This window comes from Falco biarmicus, chromosome W, assembly GCF_023638135.1.
Source record: "Falco biarmicus isolate bFalBia1 chromosome W, bFalBia1.pri, whole genome shotgun sequence".
Taxonomy (NCBI): domain Eukaryota; kingdom Metazoa; phylum Chordata; class Aves; order Falconiformes; family Falconidae; genus Falco; species Falco biarmicus.
The window spans coordinates 21,694,438-21,719,758 of NC_079310.1; the positions used below are offsets into that span (position 1 = coordinate 21,694,438).

Below are 25,321 nucleotides of genomic sequence, written 5' to 3' on the forward strand. Positions count from 1 at the left end.
TTATCTCCATCAAGGCAAAAAGGCTTCTCTTTAAGCACAGAGATGTTTGCTAGGTCAAGGCAGAAACCCATTTCTTGTAGGGGACATCTGAAGCACTTTTTTTGGTGGGTTTGTAATCAATTCCGTTTTTTCCCTTGAGAAGCTTAAGCTGTTCCTCTTGTTTCAGGAGTGTTTCCAACTCTGATGTGTCGAATAGGTCCGTATTTCCCAAAAATATCACACATTTCCTCCGCTGTGATTTTATACGGCAGGTTCCGAATATAAAGGATCCGATTGACCTCTGGGGGCAGCCAGATGTTAGCTCGCTTGGCCGCTTGCATCGCCATGGCGCTGATCGGGGCAGGGGGGGTGCCGCCTTGGAGAGAAACCGCGGCCGGGAAGGGGCCTGCTGGGCCGTGCGCTGCCGCTCGCCACTGCCGCGGGGGTCCCGGATGCTATCCCATACGCTAATAACCCGGGTAATGCCTTTTTACAATCTATGTCCCGAACGCTCCGCTTTTCTAAAAAGCATATGAGCGAATCGTACGTCGCTTGTCTCTCCATACCTTCGTCAGCGCTGTTGCAGCCTTTGCGAGACTTCGGCGACGCGTGGCCGGCGGGACCCTCTGTAGGTGCTCCCGGGCGCGGGGACTGTGCCCTTCCGCCTCCTGCGCTGCTTTCAGGACCGGTACCCGAATCTCTGTTGAACCGTGGCTTGCAGGTTCAGCCCTCTCTAGGGTCCCTGTTCGGGCGCCATTTGTCACGACAGAGGGAAGACACAGTCACTCAATATGAGTGATCAGCAGACTTCGTTTATTCTACCTTACAGTCACCTTTTATGCCTTCTTATAATTAGCTCATACATATTACAAAAGTTAAGCTCATTATTGGTTAGTTGCCTAAATACCAAGCCCGCCCCTAGTTTCTCTTCTGTAGTTTTCTGTTCCCACCTGCAACATTCTTTTCCCACCAAAATCTTCCTGTTACTGTGTAACAAGGACAGCCAAAGACAGTGTATTTTGCTTTACTTCAGATAAGCTGAGAGCGATGTGCATTTTTGTCCAGCCAGCTGGACTATGTCTATGTGACCCTTTTCAGCTAGCCAGTTATCCACAACTACCAAGTCCAACACCACTAAAGCATGTCCCTAAGAGCCATGTTTACATGTCTTTTAAATATCTCCAGGGATGGCACCTCAACCACTTCCCTGGGCATCCTGTTCCAATGCTTCATAACCCTTTCAGTGAAGAAATTTTTTCTTAATATCCAATCTAAACCTCCCCTGGTGTAACTTGAGGCCATTTCCTCTTGTCCTTTCCCTTGTTACTTGGGAGAAGAGACCAACTTTTCCACTCCACAGCTGCCTGGAATGCTCTCCTTACTCCCAAATAGCATGTGTTCACTTTGCCATATCTTCCCTCATTACTGTAGCTTCCTATTTATTGCTCCCACATGCTGGCTCCCACGGTAGGTTAGCCATCCTCTTAAAGGCAGCATTTGTTGCAGTGTGTGGCTGCATCCACAGGTGTCACGACTCTTTAGATAAGGGGGAGATTGCTACTGTTCTGTCTCCAGCTAGACACATACATAAGTATTCTTTCAGCAGGAATAAACCTTCCATGATTACATCCTGCTGTCTTGGCCAGTGCTAATGATTTCTGGGCTTTATAAGTGTGATCGTGCTTACCTTTGCTGCCTGTGGGATGGGAAACAGGCAGACAAGTTCAGTCTGGGAGAAAAATGAAGATGACTTGCTGGTGATAGCTATGCTGTGTCTGCACATTCCTAAGATACAGGCATCCTCTGCCATGGGAGAAGGGCTCTACTCCTTGGACAAGGACCAGCAACTGGTCCACAGGAAAAAGAAGCAGAGGAAAGGATGGTTTGCTGATGGTCTATTCTTTGTAGAGTCCCAGAACAGATAGAGCAGAATAGGCCTAAGGGAAATACGAAGAGCAGCAGAGACTGATGACTCCACTGGGACAAGCTTTTACTTTTCATATTTAAACTTCATTTTGAATGACATGACATTGAGCAATGTCATTCTAGGTCAGCAAAAATGATTCTTTTCTCAAGCCAAGAATGACTCAATTTTGTTACTATACAGTATACCCTTAGAGCACCTGGACATTAGCAAAATCAGTTACTCAAAGTAACAAGTATGAGATTTTGGTTCTCTGCTGTGAAGTAAAGTTCAGTTCTGATGCCCCTGAAACACTACATGAGGAATGGTTGCTGGATGCACATGTTCTTGTCAGTGCAGGTCTGGGGTATAGCATACAGGGCATGTTCAGTCAGAGCAACAGAGTGGGATAGAGCATGGAGATACAGGGCATGAGATCACTGCTAGTACTAGACTGACCTTTGGCAAAATGACCACAACCTGGCTATGCATCAGTTATCTGTTCCCTGCTATGATTCAGCTATTGCCCTGGGGAATCCTTCTCCTACCTCTGAAAAGGTTAACTGTCCACAGAGAAGAATTGCAAACAACCTGCTACAGTTTTGGAACACAATAGGAAAATCTAAGTGTGCAGCTTCAGAAAGTGGTCAGGGTTCTCATAAAAAGGGCAAGACACTCACCAGCTTGTGAGTATTCAGTTGCACTTGTTAGGCGACCCCAGAGGTTTGGCTTGGTCATGCACCACCCCCTGTGTGCTGGCTAAGCCGGTTCTACTCAGAAAAGGATGCAAGTAACAACAGCAGAACTGGCAAAGCTGCCTTGCTCCCAGAAAAAGACTAAAGATACCTCTTCAGACTTTAAACAAGTTTATATTGGCTCAACACTTTGCATGATGGAAACACAGAAATTTTGATTCAGCAATCAGCATACTGAAAGTGGATTTATTATCTTGCAGAACCAGGGCTTCATTGATTGTAAGAAAGAGAGAGGTTAAATGGGAGTCTGCATGTAGCAGATTTTGAGAGTTCTGAATGCTGCTATTATTTCTGCAATTTCTCCTCTCTTCTCCGCACTTATTTCTTTAAAATTGAGGCAAAAGATTTTGGGGAATATTGCAGATGATGACCTTCAAGTATTATATTGAAATGCCCACTTATCACACTTCTCTTTTCTCTCTCCTAAGTTAAAATATTTCCAGCATTTTCTAAGTAAAACTGTCTGCTGTAAAACCTAGAAAAAGGTTCTCACTATTTTAAATTCTTCCAAGAGCTGTTATCAAATAACTGTTCAGGTAGTTTTACTTAACAGAGTAGGTGTCTTCTCCCCTAAACTTTCAGCAAGACTTTAAAACTAGTATCTGCATATGACCTAATTTAAAGCTGTACCTTACACTTACAGTGCCATAGAGTTCCCTTGCTTGTTTCTTCTATATGAGTTTCTAGCAATCAGTCATTTTGCTTAACTTCTATAGCAGAGCCTTAGCTAAGTGCTCATGTAGCACATGGACATTCTCCATCCCTGTTTTTTTCTAACAGTTATGCTTACATTTGATGCTGCATAGACTTCTCCATTCTATGAAATGAAACACTTCTTTAGAAGGGTTACTAGGACTTACTTGTTACAGCTTGTTTTATTTTTTGAAGGTTCATCCTCTGTAAAACTGTGATCTACTTTACTGGGACAGAGAGCTGATCAAGACACATCACTTGGTTGGCTACTCAGCATTCAAGCATTTTGGATTGAGGAAAACCTGATGGATTTTCCTGTCAGCTGATCTGAGCATTCCTTGCCACCATCTGAGGTTGGCGTAAACATTGCAAATTCCACAAGTGATAGAAAATTGAGAGAACCAGGACTTGAAGGAATATCAAGTCAGTTACCTTACACAAGATTTCTGAAACACGAGTATACAAGTACAGTACTCACACAAATAGTTCAAATATATTGTTTGTTGAAGTTTAATCTCTTCTTTCTGAGAAAATGGCCAATTCAGATTAAGATAATTTTGTTTGCTAAGAAGGCAACTATTTCAGAATTATTGAAAACCACTGAATGAAACCAATTCTGTGAGGCTGGGGAATTTTTAGTTGAGAGATATTTTTATCTAAATAATGTCACCCATTCTCTACTAGAACTTATTTTTCAATGAACTTACTTATCAGCATATTAAAATTCAGACTGATGTATTTATGAGCTATATCTTGTACCAGAATTAGAAACAGTAAAAAATTAAATTCTACTATTTGGAAAGCAAGGTGTAGAGAGGACTTGGGGGGGGGGGGGGGACATGTACCTTTTCTAATTCTGACTCCTTTGGAAGATGAGGAAAATAACTGACAATGTCAACTCTCAGCATCAAATGATGACCATTTATATTGCCTATGTTGTATATGTATAGTATAAACTATTCAATTAGCTGGCAGCATATATTCATTCTCATTTTCTATTAGCTGGCAGTCAGTTGGTATCTCCCAAAGTTAACATTTTTAGTAGCAAGCAATGATACACTGTCAAAGTTCTATCATTTAACTGTAAAATACTTATTATTCTTTCTAAAAACATTCTAATGCAGTTTCATTTTTGCCTTGAAAGTCATATATGATGACAGATTATTCCCCTTTAACTGTGCACAAACAAAATATTATCAGAGAAATGTTGCAATGGCCATAATTTGAATCACCAGCAGACACACAGGAAAATATATTCTTTTCAGCCAAACATTAATTAATTCATGCATGGATTAATTTATTCATGTTAAGTTGAAAGAAGAGCAAATGCACAATTACCAATGCACACAGCTTTTGAACTATCAACATGTATCATTGAGCTATTGTATATTGAGCCATGATATATTGAGCCATGGATGGATATTGGAAAACATGATTTAATTTGCTGTCACCTATATGAATGAGCTATATGAATGACTATGACTAGTACTGTAACATACTTTTGTTGATTGTACAACAGATGTCTTTGTGTTTTTTGAAGTATGAAGCTTTTTACACTTCATAACAACAAAAAAGTTGAAAGTGTTTTGTTCTTTAGAAGCTATGTTTTAATGATTTGTTCCATTTGCATACCAACTTATATCTGACAGTCTTTCATAAATAAATGAGAAACTTCTGCATAAATTAGAGCAAGCCTTGAGGCAATTATTGCTTTCTTTACTGATCCATGCAAAATCAATTCTCTTGTACATGTGGGATTTTTCCTGACTTGTTGATAAAACATCACATTCGCAATGACTGCCAGTGTCAGGATCAGAGTAATGATATATGTACAGCCATTAAAATACATAAAAGTGATAACATTCTGAGTCACCCTTTGACAAATCCTTGACAGCGTGCCTCAAACTTAGTCTATGATTACTACATAGGGAAAAAAACTCACATTTGAATACCAAAAATTTAAAAGGCCAGTTTCACTCTCGTAGCAATTTCTTTTAGGTAGGCTACAGGCTAACCTGTCTCAAACCTCTCTTTTTGCATTTAAAAGAAAATTTAAATAATTTCATTAGAAAGCATGTAAAGAAATCCAGAATTCATTGGTTTTAAAAGTGTTGCATCAATGTAGACCATTACTTTTCAATATCAAGCAATACAGGATTTCAGATTTTAATGATAGCTCTGAACTAGAGGTTCTTCAGTGCTTCAAACAGCTGTTCCCACTTATTTGCATAAGTCAGACTGGGTTCTTCAAAGTGCAGTGTCAGCATTTCTTAGGAAGTATTTGAAAAGTCTTTGGAACAGTTCAAAATGGTTGAACATTTCCAAGAAGCTCTTTCAATGTGTCCACCTGTTACCTTGTAGACATACACTTAGTTATATTTTATATATTTAGGTAAAAACAAACTAACAGTTAAAGAATGAAGTTATAACTTAGGGATAGATACTAACTCAGGAGAAACATGGTATACATGGTATTCAAGGACTGTTTAGATTATATATAAAGTCTACTTAATTTATGGCCCTATTATTCACAGATAAAACTTAGGAAGTAAGTGAATAGCTGCCAGTGTTACAGATAAGGAACCTCTCAGGGTTACAGACTTGCTCAACCAAGGACATACATGTTCTTAACAAGAAGTTGGCAAGATAAGCAAGAACTCTGGTGTCCTCAGGTGACACATTGTGGATAACTGGCTAGCTGAAAAGGGTCACATAGACATAGTCCAGCTGGCTGGACAAAAATGCACATCGCTCTCAGCTTATCTGAAGTAAAGCAAAATACACTGTCTTTGGCTGTCCTTGTTACACAGTAACAGGAAGATTTTGGTGGGAAAAGAATGTTGCAGGTGGGAACAGATGACTACAGAAGAGAAACAAGGGGCGGGCTTGGTATTTAGGCAACTAACCAATAATGAGCTTAACTTTTGTAATATGTATGAGCTAATTATAACAAGGCATAAAAGGTGACTGTAAGAGACAATAAACGAAGTCTGCTGATCACTCATATTGAGCGACTGTGTCTTCCCTCCGTCGCGACAACACATAACCATAAAAGGACAAAATGAGTAGGGATATTTTTCCCCAAGTGACCGCTGAAGGTCCTCTGAGACCCCCACACAGGCATAGAAGTCTGCTTGCTCAGCAGAATGAATATGTATTAGATAGCCAGAATAATTGTATTAGATAGGTGGAATGCTGTAACTTTTGTATACAAATATCCAGTAAACAATACCTAGTAGGTGTGCTTGATTTGTGGAAATCTTCCACCTTTCACCTTGTGCAGAATAAAACAATATCTCCTCTGTAAACATACTTTGTGTGTATTTTGTATTGAAAGTAACACATCCAATTAAGCAGGATTGTGTGACCATGGTTCAAAGCCATACCTACATACAGCCCTTGTTGAACCTCTGTACAAGACATCTGAGAAACCAAACACTTGGCATGCTATTTATCATGCCAACAGGAGAAGGGAATAAGGGAGAAAATATGTATTTTACCAAATAAGTCTCAAATATGAAAGCTTTGTCGTTACGTTTGCATGTGCATTTCACTTTCCAGACAAGGCAGGCTGTCCTGACCCATTCTGAGGGGCAGGATGGAGGAAAGGAGAGGCCATGCACCTCCTCCCCTTGGGTACCATCTGCAAAGTACTGACATGCGGAATTAAACTTTATAAATCAGGATACGTTATAAAGAAGGTATGTTTAATTCACCGGTGGGTATCAGGGTGGATAATTCCAAAAGTACCTGCTGCCTCCGCTTCTTTGTACACATTTGATTTAAAGTATACATTCATACATATTCAATAGATGCCTGAGAATAGGTTGGGTTAGGATAATTAGTCTACTGAGAAGTCATTAACATAAGTTTCCGCCCATTTGCACTTGCGCACTGTCTCCTGGTGGGGGTCGTTGTCTTGAGTTTCTTCAAAACAAAAAAACAGGACAGATTGCATGTAGAGGGATTTTTAAAGGACCGAGGACATATGTTACCATTGTCGGGGTTGGACAACCCAGGCCTGTTAGTTGAAGCTGCAGAGCAACTTTAAATTGTCCTTGAAACAAGCAGGGTGAGAAAGAAAACAAGCTATGCACAAACAAGAAGCCAGGTGCAGAGCAAGTCCTGGGAACCGCGGAATCAACACACTCTCATTGGCACACTGATCAGGCGCCTGCAGCATGCTCACCGATCAGCGACACTGACGGTCATGTGGCCAGAAACTCTTATCCAACCACCTGTGTGTAAAGTCGGGTGAGTGGTCGATTTAAGTTATAAATATGACCTGTTTGTTTAATAAAGTGAGCACGGCATGTAGCCATATTGGTGTGATTGTCGTTTCTTGGCCGACTCTCCACGGGGGACCCTCTTCATCTGGTGCCCTAACAGGGACCCATTTAGTCGCTTAAACGCGGTTTAGCTTAAATGCTGTTCACTTAAATGCGGCAGTCTCTGTGCATCGGACCCGAAGGGAAGTTGTCCGATTAGGGAGCTGGAGGTCGGAGGCGGGCGGAACCTGGAAGGCGAAAAGCGGAGTCCAGAGTTCGGTGTAGAGCTGCAGATCGCACCCCCGCCGGAGGTAAGACCGCGTTGAGTAAATCACGGCAGGGCTCCCCGCTGAATTCCTCTCTGTGTGGGGAGGGGAGGGGAGGGGGGGGCACTAAGGAAGACCGCGACGGGTGTGGCGGGGCTCTCCACTGATATCCTTTCTGTGAGAGGGCGGAGCTCTGAGGAAGACCGCAATTGAATTAGACGCGGCAATTAAACTGTTAATTAGCATCCTCTTTAAGAGAGGGGAGAGTATTAAAGAAACAGAAGAGGAGACACTAGTTCACTGGGCACGAAAAAAGGATAAGATTTCTGAGCCCGCGTTATTGTTTAGTATTACGGAATGATGTGGGAAATTGCCTCTGGGATACTACGATCAAGGGAGGTAAAGAAGGAAAAGATGCTAAAGCGTTAGGAGCTACGTGGTGCTCTTTAATTAACACTCTGGAAACTATGAAGGCGGGAAAAAAAATAGCGGCAGCAGCTATAGAAGCGTTGGGGGGAGATGTGGTAGAAAAGCCAATAGAGCAGAAGGGTGATTCGCCTAAGCCTTCTCTCTTGGCTACATTTTTCGGAGTTGGGCACACTCATCCTATGAAGGGTATGTCAGCCTCTGCGTGTTCAACAGTGCAGGAGTTTTTAGATAAGACAGCGGACAAACCGGAAGTTACTCCTCGGGGGTCTGTTGTAACTGAGCTGAAACCGGAAGAGGCTGTTGAGCCTCCCCAGGAAGGAGGAGCAGCAAGTAATGCTGCGCCAATCGGAGCTGTGGGTGGAGGAAGACCAAAACGGAGGGTGGCTACAGCTCGTAGGTCAAATCAGGGAGGGCAAAAGCGCTGTCTGATGTCGTATCCTCCTCTTCCTGAAACATCATCAGACGAATTTGAGGAGGAAGGAGGGGAGAAGCTTTGTGATAACAATACAGAGAAAACCTTACAGGAGGTAATAGATAAATTAAGAAACCTGGAAAAGCGAGTTGAAATGAACCTGCCTACTACTTCAATACCTGTAGTTCCTCCAGTTAGCCCGACTACACCTCTGATGCTGAACTCGAGAAAAGATCCAATACTACAGCGTTGGTCTGGTGGTGTTCGTGATGCTGTTTTGGAAGGTGACTGGCAGGTGACTAGCTCATTGGCTTGTCCAGTAGTGGTTAATAATCTGGATGCACATAACTGGGACATGATTTATGAAAGGTTAATGATCAGATTTTAGCAATGGGAATGTTGCAACCTGGTCTTCCAACTCCTACAACGATCCCTCAGAATTGGCAAATTGTCGTGATAGACTTCAAAGACTGTTTCTTCACGATTCCCTTACATCCTGATGACACGCAAAGATTTGCATTCACTCCGCCATCAATAAACCGTGCCGCTCTGGCTAAACGGTATGAATGGGTTGTCTTACACAAGGAATGAAGAACTCTCCTACGATGTGTCAGACTTTTGTAGATCGGGCACTTGTTCCGGTACGACAACGTTCGCCTCACGTCCTGATCTATCATTATATGGACGATATTTTATTGGCTGCTGAACAAGGGATTTCAGATGGTCAAATGAAATGGCTTGTTGACCACCTTCTATCATGTGGTTTGATTGCGACGCCTGAGAAGGTTTAACATTCGGCCCCATGGAAATATTTGGGCTGGCTCATCTCGGATGCTCAGACCCAACCACAGAAGGTAACTCTTACTACACAAATAACTACTCTGCATGATGCTCAAAGGCTTTTAGAAGACCTACAGTGGGTTCGTAATATAGTTGGCCTCACTAACGATGATTTGCAACCGTTCCGATCCTGCTTGCATGGCACCGAAGCCAACAGCCCTCGAACTTGTTCACCAGAACAGTGGGCTGCCCTAGAAGTTGTGTCCCGCAAGATTCAGACTGGCTGGTGTGGTCGCCGAATGGCGAATCATCCATTATCTTTTTTGGTTTGTAATGCTGCCACTTCACCTTTTGCCCTTATTTTGCAATGGCAAAAGAAAAAGGGGGAAAATACAGCGAGTGTTTTAGAGTGGTTGTTTTTGCCATTGCAACCCAGACATCTTATTTTAAGTCGTCCTGAAGCAGTAGCGGCCTTGGTGAGAAAAGGAAGAGACAGGATTGTTGAAATTGATGGGACTGAACCGGCAGATATCAATATTCCAGTCCGTGGGTGTCGCGACGGAGGGAAGACACAGTCACACAATATGAGTGATCAGCAGACTTCGTTTATTGTCTCTTACAGTCACCTTTTATGCCTTGTTATAATTAGCTCATACATATTACAAAAGTTAAGCTCATTATTGGTTAGTTGCCTAAATACCAAGCCTGCCCCTAGTTTCTCTTCTGTAGTTTTCTGTTCCCACCTGCAACATTCTTTACCACCGAAATCTTCCTGTTACTGTGTAACAAGGACAGCCAAAGACAGTGTATTTTGCTTTACTTCAGATAAGCTGAGAGCGATGTGCATTTTTGTCCAGCCAGCTGGACTATGTCTATGAGACCTTTTTCAGCTAGCCAGTTATCCACAATTCCCCCGTTTTTATTTTGGGCGACACAGGCTTGGTTGACCATTTTCAATAACAGCGTTTTAACACAGGAAAATACACAGCCAACTTATAAAACCTCAGTTCAGAAGTATAATTCCAGAAATACTTGAAAAATAAAGTTAGCTTGAAGCTTTAATTTAGATGCTCTTTCTGTTCCAGTGATATAAAAAGTTTAAAAACTTCAAAGGTAATTTTAAAGTTCTGAACATGGACTAATGCAAGCTCAAAACCCAAAAAGAAACCAAACTGATGTTTGACTAGGAATATTTGCAAATATTTTAGTGAAAAATCCCTGACCATTAACAATTTTCTGTCCAAATAACAACTGCCCTTATGCAACCAACCAGTCCATACATTTTCTGAAGAATACCTCATTGATATCAAAGAATTAACAAAGGGGAAAAATTAGTTCTGAGCTATATACATTCATAAGTGGATTTTTCAATAGTTACATACAGATTTACACACTAAGCCATAATGGCTTGTAGGTGATACACACAAGAAGAGTACGTTGCTTATCTGTCTGAATGTCTATGCTAAATTTGACAACTATGCCACAAGCCAAGCCTACATGGGTGCTGTGTGTTATGCACGTTCCTTAACAAACAGAAGTATAATAGACAAATTCCCAAGATCTAGTCCCCAACCTAATTATATTATTTTGTAGCCAATTAAGGAAAATAACACAAATGTGCATATCTACATGTGCACACACCTTTTAGTTCAGAACCAATCTGTGATAAAAGGCCTTAGCCTTATGGCATCATCGAATCTTAACGAGTACAGTAATTAAAAATGCAGTCTTACTGTAAGGGCGATTTATGCTGACATTCCCTCAAATGCTACACGTGAGTATTTCTCACTCAACTGCCTCAAGTTAAAATAGTAGTATTTGTTAATATGTATTAAAAAATCATTAATTCTCTACAATAGCAGTTGACTTCCATAACACTATGTAAGCAAAAGAGGCTTAAGATGGGTTTTCTGAATACTAACAACTTATTTTAGACTGTCTAAACTCAGGTCTTGAAAGATTTCACTCTGCCAGACATAGAAACACTGTTGCACTCCAGTTGTGATATCCCTTTTCCCAAGTTGTCACATGCACATCTCGCTCAAGCAACATTATTGTTAAAGTTTCTCTCTGCTACATAAAAGCATATTGCACTTGTAGATATAAAAGACAGCACCCTTACTTAGATTATTACCTTATTCCCTCATAACTCTTAGTATCTCTGATTTCATCACTTCAAAAATTCACCAGAAGCAGATAAAACCACAGCCTCAGACTAAACTACACCTTAACTGCTGATTCAAATAAAGGCATTCTCTTCAGATATGCCTAATGCTTACAAATAATTTTGGCTGGTTTTGATCAAAAACTATTATTACAATAATGATCAAAAATAATAATCCCATTTGCAAAATGCCTTTAAGCCAGCCTCCTAGTCCCAACCAATTTCCACATTCAGAATACAGCATAAATACAGAATACAGAATAAATTATCTCCATCAAGGCAAAAAGGCTTCTCTTTAAGCACAGAGATGTTTGCTAGGTCAAGGCAGAAACCCATTTCTTGTAGGGGACATCTGAAGCACTTTTTTTGGTGGGTTTGTAATCGATTCCGTATTTTTCCTTGAGAAGCTTAAGCTGTTCCTCTTGTTTCAGGAGTGTTTCCAACTCTGATGTGTCGAATAGGTCCGTATTTCCCAAAAATATCACACATTTCCTCCGCTGTGATTTTATACGGCAGGTTCCGAATATAAAGGATCCGATTGACCTCTGGGGGCAGCCAGATGTTAGCTCGCTTGGCCGCTTGCATCGCCATGGCGCCGATCGGAGGGGGGGGGGGTGCCGCCTTGGAGAGAAACCGTGGCCGGGAAGGGGCCTGCCGGGCCGCGCCACCGCTCGCCACTGCCGCGGGGGTCCCAGATGCTATCCCATACGCTAATAACCCGGGTAATTCCTTTTTACAATCTATGTCCCGAACGCTCCGCTTTTCTAAAAAGCATATGAGCGAATCATACGTTGCTTGTCTCTCCACACCTTCGTCAGCGCTGTTGCAGCCTTTGCGAGACTTCGGCGACGCGTGGCCGGCAGGACCCTCTGTAGGTGCTCCCGGGCGCGGGGACTGTGCCCTTCCGCCTCCTGCGCTGCTTTCAGGACCGGTACCCGAATCTCCGTCGAACCGTGGCTTGCAGGTTCAGCCCTCTCTAGGGTCCCTGTTTGGGCGCCATTTGTCGCGACGGAGGGAAGACACAGTCACTCAATATGAGTGATCAGCAGACTTCGTTTATTCTACCTTACAGTCACCTTTTATGCCTTCTTATAGTTAGCTCATACATATTACAAAAGTTAAGCTCATTATTGGTTAGTTGCCTAAATACCAAGCCCGCCCCTAGTTTCTCTTCTGTAGTCATCTGTTCCCACCTGCAACATTCTTTTCCCACTGAAATCTTCCTGTTACTGTGTAACAAGGACAGCCAAAGACAGTGTATTTTGCTTTACTTCAGATAAGCTGAGAGCGATGTGCATTTTTGTCCAGCCAGCTGGACTATGTCTATGAGACCTTTTTCAGCTAGCCAGTTATCCACATGTGGGGATGTTTATGAGTGGCTCCTGAGACATTCAACAGCCATACAGGAAGCCTTGATGGGTTATACAGGTGTTGTACACAACAACCGGCCAAAAGGAGCTCTCTGGAAGATGTTAGAACATTACCAGTGGATTGCGAGACCGTTATGCTCAAAAAGACCAGTTGAAGGGCCAACGGTGTTCACAGATGCAGGACGAAAGATGAAGAAGGCTGCGTGTGTTTGGCAATCCGATATTCAGTGGCAGAAACACACGATCACCGGTGAACCAGGGGACAACCTTCAAACCTTAGAACTGAAAGCAGTGTGTTGGGCATTGGGAAGCTGGAACAATATACCTGTAAACATAGTATCAGACTCATTGTACGTAGTTGGTGTAGTACAGCGCATTGAAGATGCCTTGTTGAGAGAGACAAAGAACCAACATCTTGGTGACATGTTTATACAACTGCGTAGCACTCTTCGACAGAGAAAACATGAATTTTGTATTATGCATATTAGAAGTCATCAGTGGACCACTCGGTTGGGAGAAGGTTATGCTAGAGCTGATGAAGCAGTCAGCTGTCTGGCAATAACTCCTCCAACAAAGAAGTTTGAAGAAGCTTGTAACAGCCACGAGATGTTTCATCAGAATGCAAAGTCTTTACATCGACAGTATCAAATACTAATAGCAGATGCAAAGGGTATTGTCCGCTCCTGTCCTCCATGTAGTCATCATGGACCTGGTTTAGGGGTGGGCACTAACCCAAAAGGTCTGAAGGCACTTCAGGTTTGGCAAATGGATGTAACACATGTACCTGACTTTGGGAAGCTTAAGTATGTGCATGTCACAATTGACACCTATTCTCATTTTATATGGGCCACTGCACAAACCGGTGAAAAGGCATTACATGTGGAGAGACACTTAATGTCTTGTTTGGCTGTCATGGGAGTACCTGTAGAAATAAAGACAGGCAATGGCACAGCGTATAGTAGCCAATGAGTTGCTAGGTTTATGACAACTTGGGGAATTAAACATGTTAAAGGGATTCGTCACTCCCCAACGGGGCAAGCAGTTATTGAAAGGGCAAACCGTACCCTGAAGGATTGTCTTCAGAGACAGAAAGTCTCGCAGGACATCGATGTAACTAAATGGGTGACTAATAAGTTGTTTACATAAACTATCTGTCTCTTACGGAGGATAGAGCGGGACCACCTGTTGTTATACATTGCCCAACAGCACGAGGGAACCAAACAACTACAGTTCCTGGTTTTAATGTTTTGTATAAAAATATGGCTTCAGGTATATGGGAAGGACCTAATCTGGTGTTATTTATCGGTAGAGGCTCTTTTTGTATCTCCACAGATAAAGGACCTATATGGGTCCCTACTAAGTTTGTGCGACCTGTATGTCAAGATCAGAAGACGGAAGAGAAGACTCAAAGCGAGCAGACAGAATAAACTGTCTATGTTGTAAGGGATGTAAACCATGGGTATTATGCCAATGTATGCTATGTGGGGTAAAACAGTTCTGTAAGCCAAAGCTTAAATGTAAATGGTGTAAAAAGTGTATGTGTTTGATTAGTAACCGGGCATGAAGCAAGAGAAAACATATGACTAGTGTAATACCATGCTGATTGGAGACAGTATACATCAACAGAATCTATGAAAGCACAGATTTGTGGGGTGGAATGTAGTAAAAAAAAAAAAAAAAAAAAAAAAAGTGGAAATTGCAGGAGTAAACATGATTGAGTGGTGGACTTGGTTTACGGTCTTGATGAATTTTTTACCCATTGACAAAGTATTTTTGACATCTTGCCTAGGACAAACATATGGGTGACTGAGGATAACTGGCTAGCTGAAAAAGTTCACATAGACATAGTCCAGCTGGCTGGACAAAAATGCACATCGCTCTCAGCTTATCTGAAGTAAAGCAAAAATACACTGTCTTTGGCTGTCCTTGTTACACAATAACAGGAAGATCGCGGTGGGAAAAGAATGTTGCAGGTGGGAACAGATAACTACAGAAGAGAAACTAGGGGCGGGCTTGGTATTTAGGCAACTAACCAATAATGAGCTTAACTTTTGTAATATGTATGAGCTAATTATAAGAAGGCATAAAAGGTGACTGTAAGGTAGAATAAACGAAGTCTGCTGATCACTCATATTGAGTGACTGTGTCTTCCCTCTGTCGTGACAAATGGCGCCCGAACAGGGACCCTAGAGAGGGCTGAACCTGCAAGCCACGGTTCAACAGAGATTCGGGTACCGGTCCTGAAAGCAGCGCAGGAGGCGGAAGGGCACAGTCCCCGCGCCCGGGAGCACCTACAGAGGGTCCCGCCGGCCACGCGTCGCCGAAGTCTCGCAAAGGCTGCAACAGCGCTGACGAAGGTATGGAGAGACAAGCGACGTACGATTCGCTCATATGCTTTTTAGAAAAGCGGAGCGTTCGGGACATAGATTGTAAAAAGGCATTACCCGGGTTATTAGCGTATGGGATAGCATCCGGGACCCCCGCGGCAGTGGCGAGCGGCAGCGCACGGCCCAGCAGGCCCCTTCCCGGCCGCGGTTTCTCTCCAAGGCAGCACCCCCCCCTGCCCCGATCAGCGCCATGGCGATGCAAGCGGCCAAGCGAGCTAACATCTGGCTGCCCCCAGAGGTCAATCGGATCCTTTATATTCGGAACCTGCCGTATAAAATCACAGCGGAGGAAATGTATGATATTTTTGGGAAATACGGACCTATTCGACACATCAGAGTTGGAAACACTCCTGAAACAAGAGGAACAGCTTAAGCTTCTCAAGGGAAAAAACGGAATTGATTACAAACCCACCAAAAAAAGTGCTTCAGATGTCCCCTACAAGAAATGGGTTTCTGCCTTGACCTAGCAAACATCTCTGTGCTTAAAGAGAAGCCTTTTTGCCTTGATGGAGATAATTTATTCTGTATTCTGTATTTATGCTGTATTCTGAATGTGGAAATTGGTTGGGACTAGGAGGCTGGCTTAAAGGCATTTTGCAAACGGGATTATTATTTTTGATCATTATTGTAATAATAGTTTTTTGATCAAAACCAGCCAAAATTATTTGTAAGCATTAGGCATATCTGAAGAGAATGCCTTTATTTGAATCAGCAGTTAAGGTGTAGTTTAGTCTGAGGCTGTGGTTTTATCTGCTTCTGGTGAATTTTTGAAGTGATGAAATCAGAGATACTAAGAGTTATGAGGGAATAAGGTAATAATCTAAGTAAGGGTGCTGTCTTTTATATCTACAAGTGCAATATGCTTTTATGTAGCAGAGAGAAACTTTAACAATAACGTTGCTTGAGCGAGATGTGCATGTGACAACTTGGGAAAAGGGATATCACAACTGGAGTGCAACAGTGTTTCTATGTCTGGCAGAGTGAAATCTTTCAAGACCTGAGTTTAGACAGTCTAAAATAAGTTGTTAGTATTCAGAAAACCCATCTTAAGCCTCTTTTGCTTACATAGTGTTATGGAAGTCAACTGCTATTGTAGAGAATTAATGATTTTTTAATACATATTAACAAATACTACTATTTTAACTTGAGGCAGTTGAGTGAGAAATACTCACGTGTAGCATTTGAGGGAATGTCAGCATAAATCGCCCTTACAGTAAGACTGCATTTTTAATTACTGTACTCGTTAAGATTCGATGATGCCATAAGGCTAAGGCCTTTTATCACAGATTGGTTCTGAACTAAAAGGTGTGTGCACATGTAGATATGCACATTTGTGTTATTTTCCTTAATTGGCTACAAAATAATATAATTAGGTTGGGGACTAGATCTTGGGAATTTGTCTATTATACTTCTGTTTGTTAAGGAACGTGCATAACATACAGCACCCATGTGGGCTTGGCTTGTGGCATAGTTGTCAAATTTAGCATAGACATTCAGACAGATAAGCAACGTACTCTTCTTGTGTGTATCACCTACAAGCCATTATGGCTTAGTGTGTAAATCTGTATGTAACTATTGAAAAATCCACTTATGAATGTATATAGCTCAGAACTAATTTCTTCCCTTTGTTAATTCTTTGATATCAATGAGGTATTCTTCAGAAAATGTATGGACTGGTTGGTTGCATAAGGGCAGTTGTTATTTGGACAGAAAATTGTTAATGGTCAGGGATTTTTCACTAAAATATTTGCAAATATTCCTAGTCAAACACCAGTTTGGTTTCTTTTTGGGTTTTGAGCTTGCATTAGTCCAGGTTCAGAACTTTAAAATTACCTTTGAAGTTTTTAAACTTTTTATATCACTGGAACAGAAAGAGCATCTAAATTAAAGCTTCAAGCTAACTTTATTTTTCAAGTATTTCAGGAATTATACTTCTGAACTGAGGTTTTATAAGTTGGCTGTGTATTTTCCTGTGTTAAAACACTGTTATTGAAAATGGTCAACCAAGCCTATGTCGCCCAAAATAAAAACGGGGGAATTGTGGTTAACTGGCTAGCTGAAAAAGGTCTCATAGACATAGTCCAGCTGGCTGGACAAAAATGCACATCGCTCTCAGCTTATCTGAAGTAAAGCAAAATACACTGTCTTTGGCTGTCCTTGTTACACAATAACAGGAAGATTTTGGTGGGAAAAGAATGTTGCAGGTGGGAACAGATGACTACAGAAGAGAAACTAGGGGCGGGCTTGGTATTTAGGCAACTAACCAATAATGAGCTTAACTTTTGTAATATGTATGAGCTAATTATAAGAAGGCATAAAAGGTGACTGTAAGAGACAATAAAGGAAGTCTGCTGATCACTCATATTGAGTGACTGTGTCTTCCCTCCGTCGTGACAGGTGACATGGCAAATATCACGGGAGTAAGAAACTTTTGTTTAAGTCTACAACAGGCAGACAACCCCTTCAGAACTTGTTTAATTGGTATTCCCCTGCAAGAGAATGAAACAAGTTTTGATGTTTTTTGGAATGTTAGAACAGTGGATCTGACTTCCAATCAGAATGGTACATGCATGAGTCCAAATGGGCAATATGTTTGGCCTTCTATGCGTAATGCAGCGTGGCAGAAGACGGTTATTGAGAATTTAAATCAGCCACATCATTTACCTTTGCAGGAATTAGACCTATTGGATAGTGTTGTACCTGTTGAGTATGTCAACGTTACTGCAACTGGTACGGCAGACTGTACCCACATGTCATCACCACTTCAACCCCTGAATGGCACTGGAGTAATTTGGTTTGGTGACCCATGGCAGTTATGGCTAACACATCAAGGTGAACGGGGGTTTTATACAGGGTTTCAAAATCTAACCGGTTCACCTAGTTGGGGTGAATTGAAATCTGGGGGTTTCCATATAGATGCATCAGGGGTTTATCATTTGCCACCGGGAGTCTTTCTGATATGTGGGGACAGAGCGTGGCCAGGGATTCCTTTGTATCAGTTGTTGGACCATGTTATTTAGGGCGTTTGACTTTGTTTGCTCCACATATGAAAATTATTGAAAATGGCTCAACAATCTCAGATCACGGAGGGTACTGTGCAGCTTTGATGAAACATGTAATGACCGAGTCGATCTACATTCAGTAACAGCAAATGTCCTAGCCTCCATATTTATGCTGGAGGCAATGGCAGCATTAAATGCTAAGAATATCCGAAGGTTAGCATGCTGGGGAGAGAAACAATTTAATCTTACATCACAGATTTTAAGTTTGTTATTGCTTGATGTAGATAGTACTAGGCATGCTACGTTACAAAATAGAGCTGCAATAGATTTTTTGTTATTAGCACATGGACACGGTTGTGAGGATTTTGAAGGGATGTGTTGTATGAACCTTTCTGATCATTCCATATCGATGCACAAGAAGTTGTCACAACTGCAGGGAAACATGAAGCATATTCTTGCTGATGATAATCCCTTTGATGAATGGTTGAGAGGATTGGGGATAACAGGTTGGTTAAAGACATTATTGATGGAAGGCATACACTTTGTTATAATCGTTGTTGTAATGTTTTTAGTTTTTAGCTGTTTATTTTCTTGTTTGAAGAAAGGTTTACCATCTATTGTGAAACAGACATGGGTTGTCCAAAAAGAAAAAGTGGGATATGTAGAGGGATTTTTAAAGGACCGAGGACATATGTTACCATTGTCCGAGTTGGACAACCCAGGCCTGTTAGTTGAAGCTGCAGAGCAACTATAAATTGTCCTGGGAACAAGCAGTGTGAGAAAGAAAACAAGCTATGCACAAACAAGAAGCCAGGTGCAGAGCAAGTCCTGGGAACCGCGGAATCAACACACTCTCATCGGCACACTCTGATCAGGCGCCTGCAGCATGCTCACCGATCAGCGGCACTGATTCCCACGTGGCCAGAGACTTTTATCCAATCACCTGTGTGTAAAGTCGGGTGAGCGGTCGGTTTAAGTTATAAATATGACCTGTTTGTTTAATAAAGTGAGCACGGCATGTAGCCATATTGGTGTGGTTGTCGTGACTTGGCCGACTCTCCACAGGGGACCCTCTTGGACTGCATACCACTGTCTTCTTATCAGTACACAGAGCATCCCAGGTACATCTTATCAGTAAAATGGAAAAAAACAAGACAGATCTAGTTTTCCTATCTCAAGGCAGAGGTGTTCGCATGCCAGTGTCTTCTTATCAGCACAGGAGCACCCCAGGTCCATCTTATTAGTACAAAGGTTACTAGGACTGGGCCTAATTTGGAAAGTCATACTGTGAAGCTCCTCTTTGTACATACAGTGAGAGTTTTAATTAATATCCTATTAATCTTGTTATTTCTAAGCTTTCTACCCTGGCCGAGCCGGCGACTCAGAGCTGCCAGGCCGGGTGCCGCTCTGTGAGGAGAGGCACCCTGTTCCCCCCCACGGCCGTTGAGAATGTACACACGTGGTTCCCCAGCTGCCTTGCTGGGTGGGAAGCCTCGAGCTTACTTCCCCGCCGCCCCCCCCCCCGATTCCAGACTGGTGCTGACAAGCGAGGGCGGTGGGAGAGAGCCCCCCCATCTGCTCAGCCGGTGCGGCGAGGGCGACGGGCGCCTAACAGCCCTCACCGCAGCAGGTCTCCAACCCTCGCAGCCATCCCCCTCTACGGGAATGGGCTCTTCCAGCTCTCCTCCCTCCCCACCCTGGGAATGGTTCTTCCAAGCCCTGCGCGCTCTAGGAGTGGATACCTCCCTCTTTCTTCCAGAACTATTCCGCCCCCCAACCTCACTTCCGGGACAGCCATTTTAGGAGGTCGGTGTTCTGTGGCTGGTTGGTTTGGTCCTAGGCTGCAGAAGCTGGTGATATTGGCGGGGGATAGTCCAAGAGCTGGCGTGTGTGGGGAGTGCTGCAGGGCAAGAGCCGCCGCCCAGTGACTGTAGTGCCTGCCTGCCTGCCTGCCCGCCCGCCCCTGCCATGTCGGACTTCGACAGCAACCCCTTCGCTGACCCGGACCTCAACAACCCCTTCAAGGTGAGGCTGCAGACAGCGGCCGGTGGGGGGCCGCGAGCTTTCCTCGGTGCCGCGGTGGGGGCAGAGTGAGCTGCGTGGAGCCGTGGGCATCTCAGGGAGGGAGGGGCACTGGCACTACTGCGGTGGCGGGGAGGTGGGGAAGCGTTAGCGCTGCGGGGTAGCGCTGGCCTCGGGGAGGGGGGGAGTGGGGGGCTGATGGGCTAGGGGGCGCTGCTCGGCAGTGCCGGAGGCGCCTGCCTTCCGCTGGTCTGGGAAGCTTATAGGATAAGCAGCGCTTTTGGAAGCCCTAGAAACGGGCATAGCCGTTTCACAAGTTCAGGCGTCTGTGTTTCATCTTGCCTTCTATTGCTAAAATAACGCAAATTGCGTTTCAGGTGCATTATTTTGAAGGAAAAGAAAAAAAATTTTTTGATTTTGGCAGTAACTTAGTATATGCATCCATAATGCTACAACATTTTTTTTCTTCTATTTGACTGACCTAGGTAGTTAAATTTATTGAATTTACTCCCTTTTTCATCTCTTGCCTCCTCCAAGCTCCCGTCAAGCTTACCCACTTCTTTACATTATTTCTGAAGCATGCAGGGTACTGATGGTTAGGCATAAGTTCTACCCTGCATCTCAAAATGCTGTGTTATAATATATTCTACAGATTTTAGTTTTTGCACTACTGACCTGTCATACAGATGAGACTTGTTTCTTTACCTGCTGTTTTGGCTTCAGCTGTCACGATGAGTTGACCTCCTTGGATGCTTCCCCTCCTTATCTGTTCTTTCTTTGATATTTGAATCATAGAATCATATCATTTAGGTTGGAAAAGACCTTTGAGACCATAAAGTCCAACCGTTAACCCAGGACTGCTGAGTCCACCACTAAACCATGCCTCTAAGCACCATGTCTATGTTTTTTGAATACTTCCAGGGATGGTGATTCCACCATATCCCTGGACAGCCTGTTCCAATGCTTGACCACCTTTTCAGTGAATAATTTTTTCCTAATATGCAGTCTAAACCTCCCCTCGCACAACTTGAGGCCATTTCCTCTTGTCCTATAGCTTGTTACCTGGGAGAAGAGACCAACACCCACCTGCCTACAACCTCCTCTCAGGTAGTTGTAGAGAGCAATAAGGTCTCCCCTGAGCCTCCTTTTCTCCAGACTAAACTACCCCAGTTGCCTTAGATGCTCCTCATAAGACTTGTGCTCCAGACTCTTCACAGGCTTTGTTGCTCTTCTTTTGGGCGTGCTTCGGCCCCTCATTGTCTTTCTTGTAGTGAGGGGCCCCAAACTGAACGCAGTATTTGAGGCATGGCCTTACCAGTGCCAAGTACAGGATGCAATCACTTTCCTTGTCCTGTTGGCCACACTATTTCTGATACAAACCAGGATGCTATTGGCCGCCTTGGCCACACTGCTAGCTCCTGTTCAGCCAGCTGTCAACCAGCACTCCTGGGTCCTTTTCCACCAGGCAGCTTTCTAGTCACTCTTCCCCAAGCCTGTAGCATTGTGTGGGGTTGTTGTGACCCAAGTGTAGGACCTAGCACTTAGCTTTGTTGAACCTCATGCAATTGGCCTCATCCTGTCCAGATTCCTCTTCAGAGCCTTCCTACCCTCAAGCAGATCAACGCTCCTGCTCAACTTGGTGTTGTCTGCAGACTTACCGAGGGTGCTCTGGTGGAAGTTTATTAAACAATGATTGATTATTGCTTATGGAAAAGTCTTTCATTATATATTTAATTAGGAATTGTTTAACTTGGCAGTGAGTTCAAGGACAACTATAAATTGCATTTGATGAACCTGACACACTGTGCTTGTCCTGAGCCCCCTGAACAGGCAGGATGTGAGCAGGACCATCCGGACAATAAATACTGTGTGCAGCTGTGTCATGACAGTAACTCAGCCATGCTCGGACATCTAGCCAGAATCCCTGGCATGTGTGGAACTTACGGATCATGAGACAGTGCATGCCTGCACTTGGCACAAACTTAAAAGCTTGCATATACTAGGTATGTAAGCTGGTGTCCTGGTTTAACCCCAGCTGGCAACCAAGCACCACACAGCTGCTTGCTCACCCCCCCCCCCCAGAGGGGTGGGGAGGAGAATTGGAAAGGAATGTAAAACTTGAGGGTTGAGATAAGAATAATTTAATAGGTAAAACAAAAGCTGCGCACACAAGCAAAGCAAGGAATTAATTCACTATTTCCCATGGGCAGGCAGGTGTTCGGCCATCCCCAGGAAAGCAGGGCTTCATCATGTGTAAGGGTTACTCAGGAAGACATACACCGTAAAGCCAAATGTCCCCCCCTTCCTCCTTCCCCCAGTTTATATACTCAGCATGATGTCATATGGTATGGAATATCCCTTTGGCTAGTTTGGGTCACCTGTCCTGGCTGTGTCCCCTCCCAATTTCCTGTGCCCCTCTAGCCCTCTGGCTGGCAGGGCCCAAGAAACCGAAAAGCCCTTGATTTTAGTTGTTGCTGGGTGATGTTTATACTAAACCATCAGTGTCCTATCAACATTGTTGTTACACCAAATCTAAAGCACAGCACTGCACCAGCTACTAAGAAAAAAATTAACTCTATTCTAGCTGAAACCAGGACAAGTTGATAGATGTTCTTCCCTATTTTTTTCTCTAGGTATAAACAAGTTGACTGCAGCCATTAAGAAAATATTATTGCTGCACCTGTAGATTAAGCTACTGCTGTTAAGATTAAGATAATGTTGTAATAGATGCTGATTCTAAGAATCTAGATTTTATTTTTCAGTAGCTTAATAGTTTTTGTATTTAAGTGTAGATTCAGTCACTTTTTAAAAAAATGACAAATATTTCATATTGAGATTTTAAATTTAAAGGTCTTAAGAGGAAATATAAACGTATATAAATACTTATCTTCATCCCAGCCTATTGACTCTAGTTTGTTTTCTGCTGTTGAACCAGAATGTAGAAATTAAGAAATGTGTGTATATATATACATAACATTTATAAATAGTATATTTATAGCTATTTTGTATATTTGATATACATATGAAATATTGTGCACTTGTTTTGTCTATATATGTAAATATAAATGTAACTAGCCTTATCAAATAAGTGGAATTCTTAATTTTCAAGAAAACCTTCCTTTCATTCATTATTATGTTCTGAAGATGCAAAAATCTTATAATTAAGCCACAGATACAACATAGCGGAACCAGGCATCACATGAAATATGTACAATTTTTCTTTATATGGAGTTAGTGTTGTCTATGGTAGTGGGTACTTTTGCAGAATCAAGCCTGCCTGTCTCTAGCACAGAGAAATGTTTCATTCCTGAAATTGCTTTTTCAGGCTAAACTTAAGCAGTCTTTTTTACTGTAGAGTTCATTGGAGGAAAAAAACTACACCTTTTTCTTAATTTTGCCAGTTCAGGTAGAAGCTGAACCAGAGGTGCTTTTGGCATTATGGGGCACTGTTTCTTCAGTTTCATTTTTCTGAAATGCTTTTCCTGTTCCTGAAGGTGTTGGAGGTATTTCTGGGTAGGGAAAACCAAAAGTTTACAAAAACCTCTTTTCTTCTGTTGTGCTCTTTGAGTGTGTAGTTGTGGAGTCCAGTGGTCAGCATAGTTTTCTTCCTTTCTCTATTGAGAGCCTTTTTCCCTTATAAATCAAATGTATAACAGATGGAGTTTCTTTTAGACTATGTTAATCTAGTTTTGTAAGAAGCTCAGGATGGAACAATGTCATTTTGGGGACAAAGAAAGAGGTGGATATTTACAGGCTTTTTTTAGTGAACACAAACTTTTTTGAGTTTTATATGATATAACTATATGTGTTTACTTGTTGCTTGTGTACATATACATATCCCAACTGAAACCAAGACACCTCAGGAAACCTCAGTTATACAGTCTGGACTTCAACAGAAGTTCATGGCATTATCTCTTCCACTAGCTAGAAGACTCAAGGAGAAGTAAACCAGAGATCACAGGAAGAGTAATTTCATAGCTGAAGGCAGCAAATACTAGCTTGGATATCCACATCTCTCCACTCATTCACTGAGATCTTCTGTAATGCTAGAACTAACCTCAGTATGGAAAGAAAAAATATCTTCATAGTTTTGGAGGTCCAGGTGTAGGCTGCTGGACTTTGAATTGTTCTGAACACATATAGTGCAGTGAATTACTGATGCCAACAGGAGCTACACTTCAGATTTCAAAATGGTACTTAACAATATTTCTGAAAAGATTAGACCTGACGTCCCGAGGAACACAGAGAATTACTATGAATTGTGTACTTTATGCTTATTGCATCTTACTTAAAAATGGAGCAAATGCCAACTCATCTAGATGCAGTGAGAATAACTACAAAGAACTTGTACTTATTGCTGCAGAATAATAAAATATTTAATTCATAAATTAATCAGTGTAATTAACATGAGCAACAAGTGTTGTGCAGGATCACATACTCAGAAAAAATGACATTTAAATTAATGCTATCAAATCTATATGTTGCATGACTTGTATCCTAGTGGTTAAAAAAGTGAAAACTGTAATATTCTATAGGAATAAGTAAATCAAGACTGGCATAATTTATTTTTCCATATTTGATATTCCACCTAGATAATAAAGTTAAAATGTATTATTTTTGAGTTATTTTTGTTTGTTAATATTAAGAAACAGAAAAAAGCCACAAAGACAAGTTCCAATAGGTAATAATATACAGACAGCAACACAGAACAGCAACATGGCTGGAAACACCAAATATCCAGAGACCTCAACCTGCTGCATGATTTAGAGTGATTAAAAATTGTGTTATCCTCTGCAAATACAGAAAATGGGGAATTTCTGGGACAGACTTTAAATATCTGATGTCAGCTACTGAATGCAGCAACAGTAAAATGCCTGGTCCAATCTCAAAC

At 42.3% G+C, this 25,321-nt stretch overlaps 1 protein-coding gene and 1 long non-coding RNA gene across 3 annotated transcripts in view; both read left to right on the plus strand.

Annotated features, from left to right (window-relative positions):
* The first annotated feature begins 7,574 nt into the window (after positions 1–7,574).
* Positions 7,575–19,430, plus strand: LOC130142030 (uncharacterized). The gene is made up of 2 exons (XR_008819270.1): positions 7,575–7,909; positions 14,352–19,430. It is a non-coding gene; the product is annotated as an uncharacterized LOC130142030 (long non-coding RNA).
* Positions 19,431–20,196: 766 nt separating this feature from the next.
* Positions 20,197–25,321, plus strand: part of LOC130142021 (secretory carrier-associated membrane protein 1-like) — a 71,721-nt gene continuing 66,596 nt past the window's right edge. For both annotated transcript variants that reach the window (XM_056323421.1, XM_056323423.1), the window contains exon 1: positions 20,197–20,433. In XM_056323421.1, the coding sequence (XP_056179396.1) occupies positions 20,377–20,433 (57 nt within the window). In that variant the 5' untranslated portion in view covers positions 20,197–20,376. The remainder of the gene's footprint in view (positions 20,434–25,321) is intronic.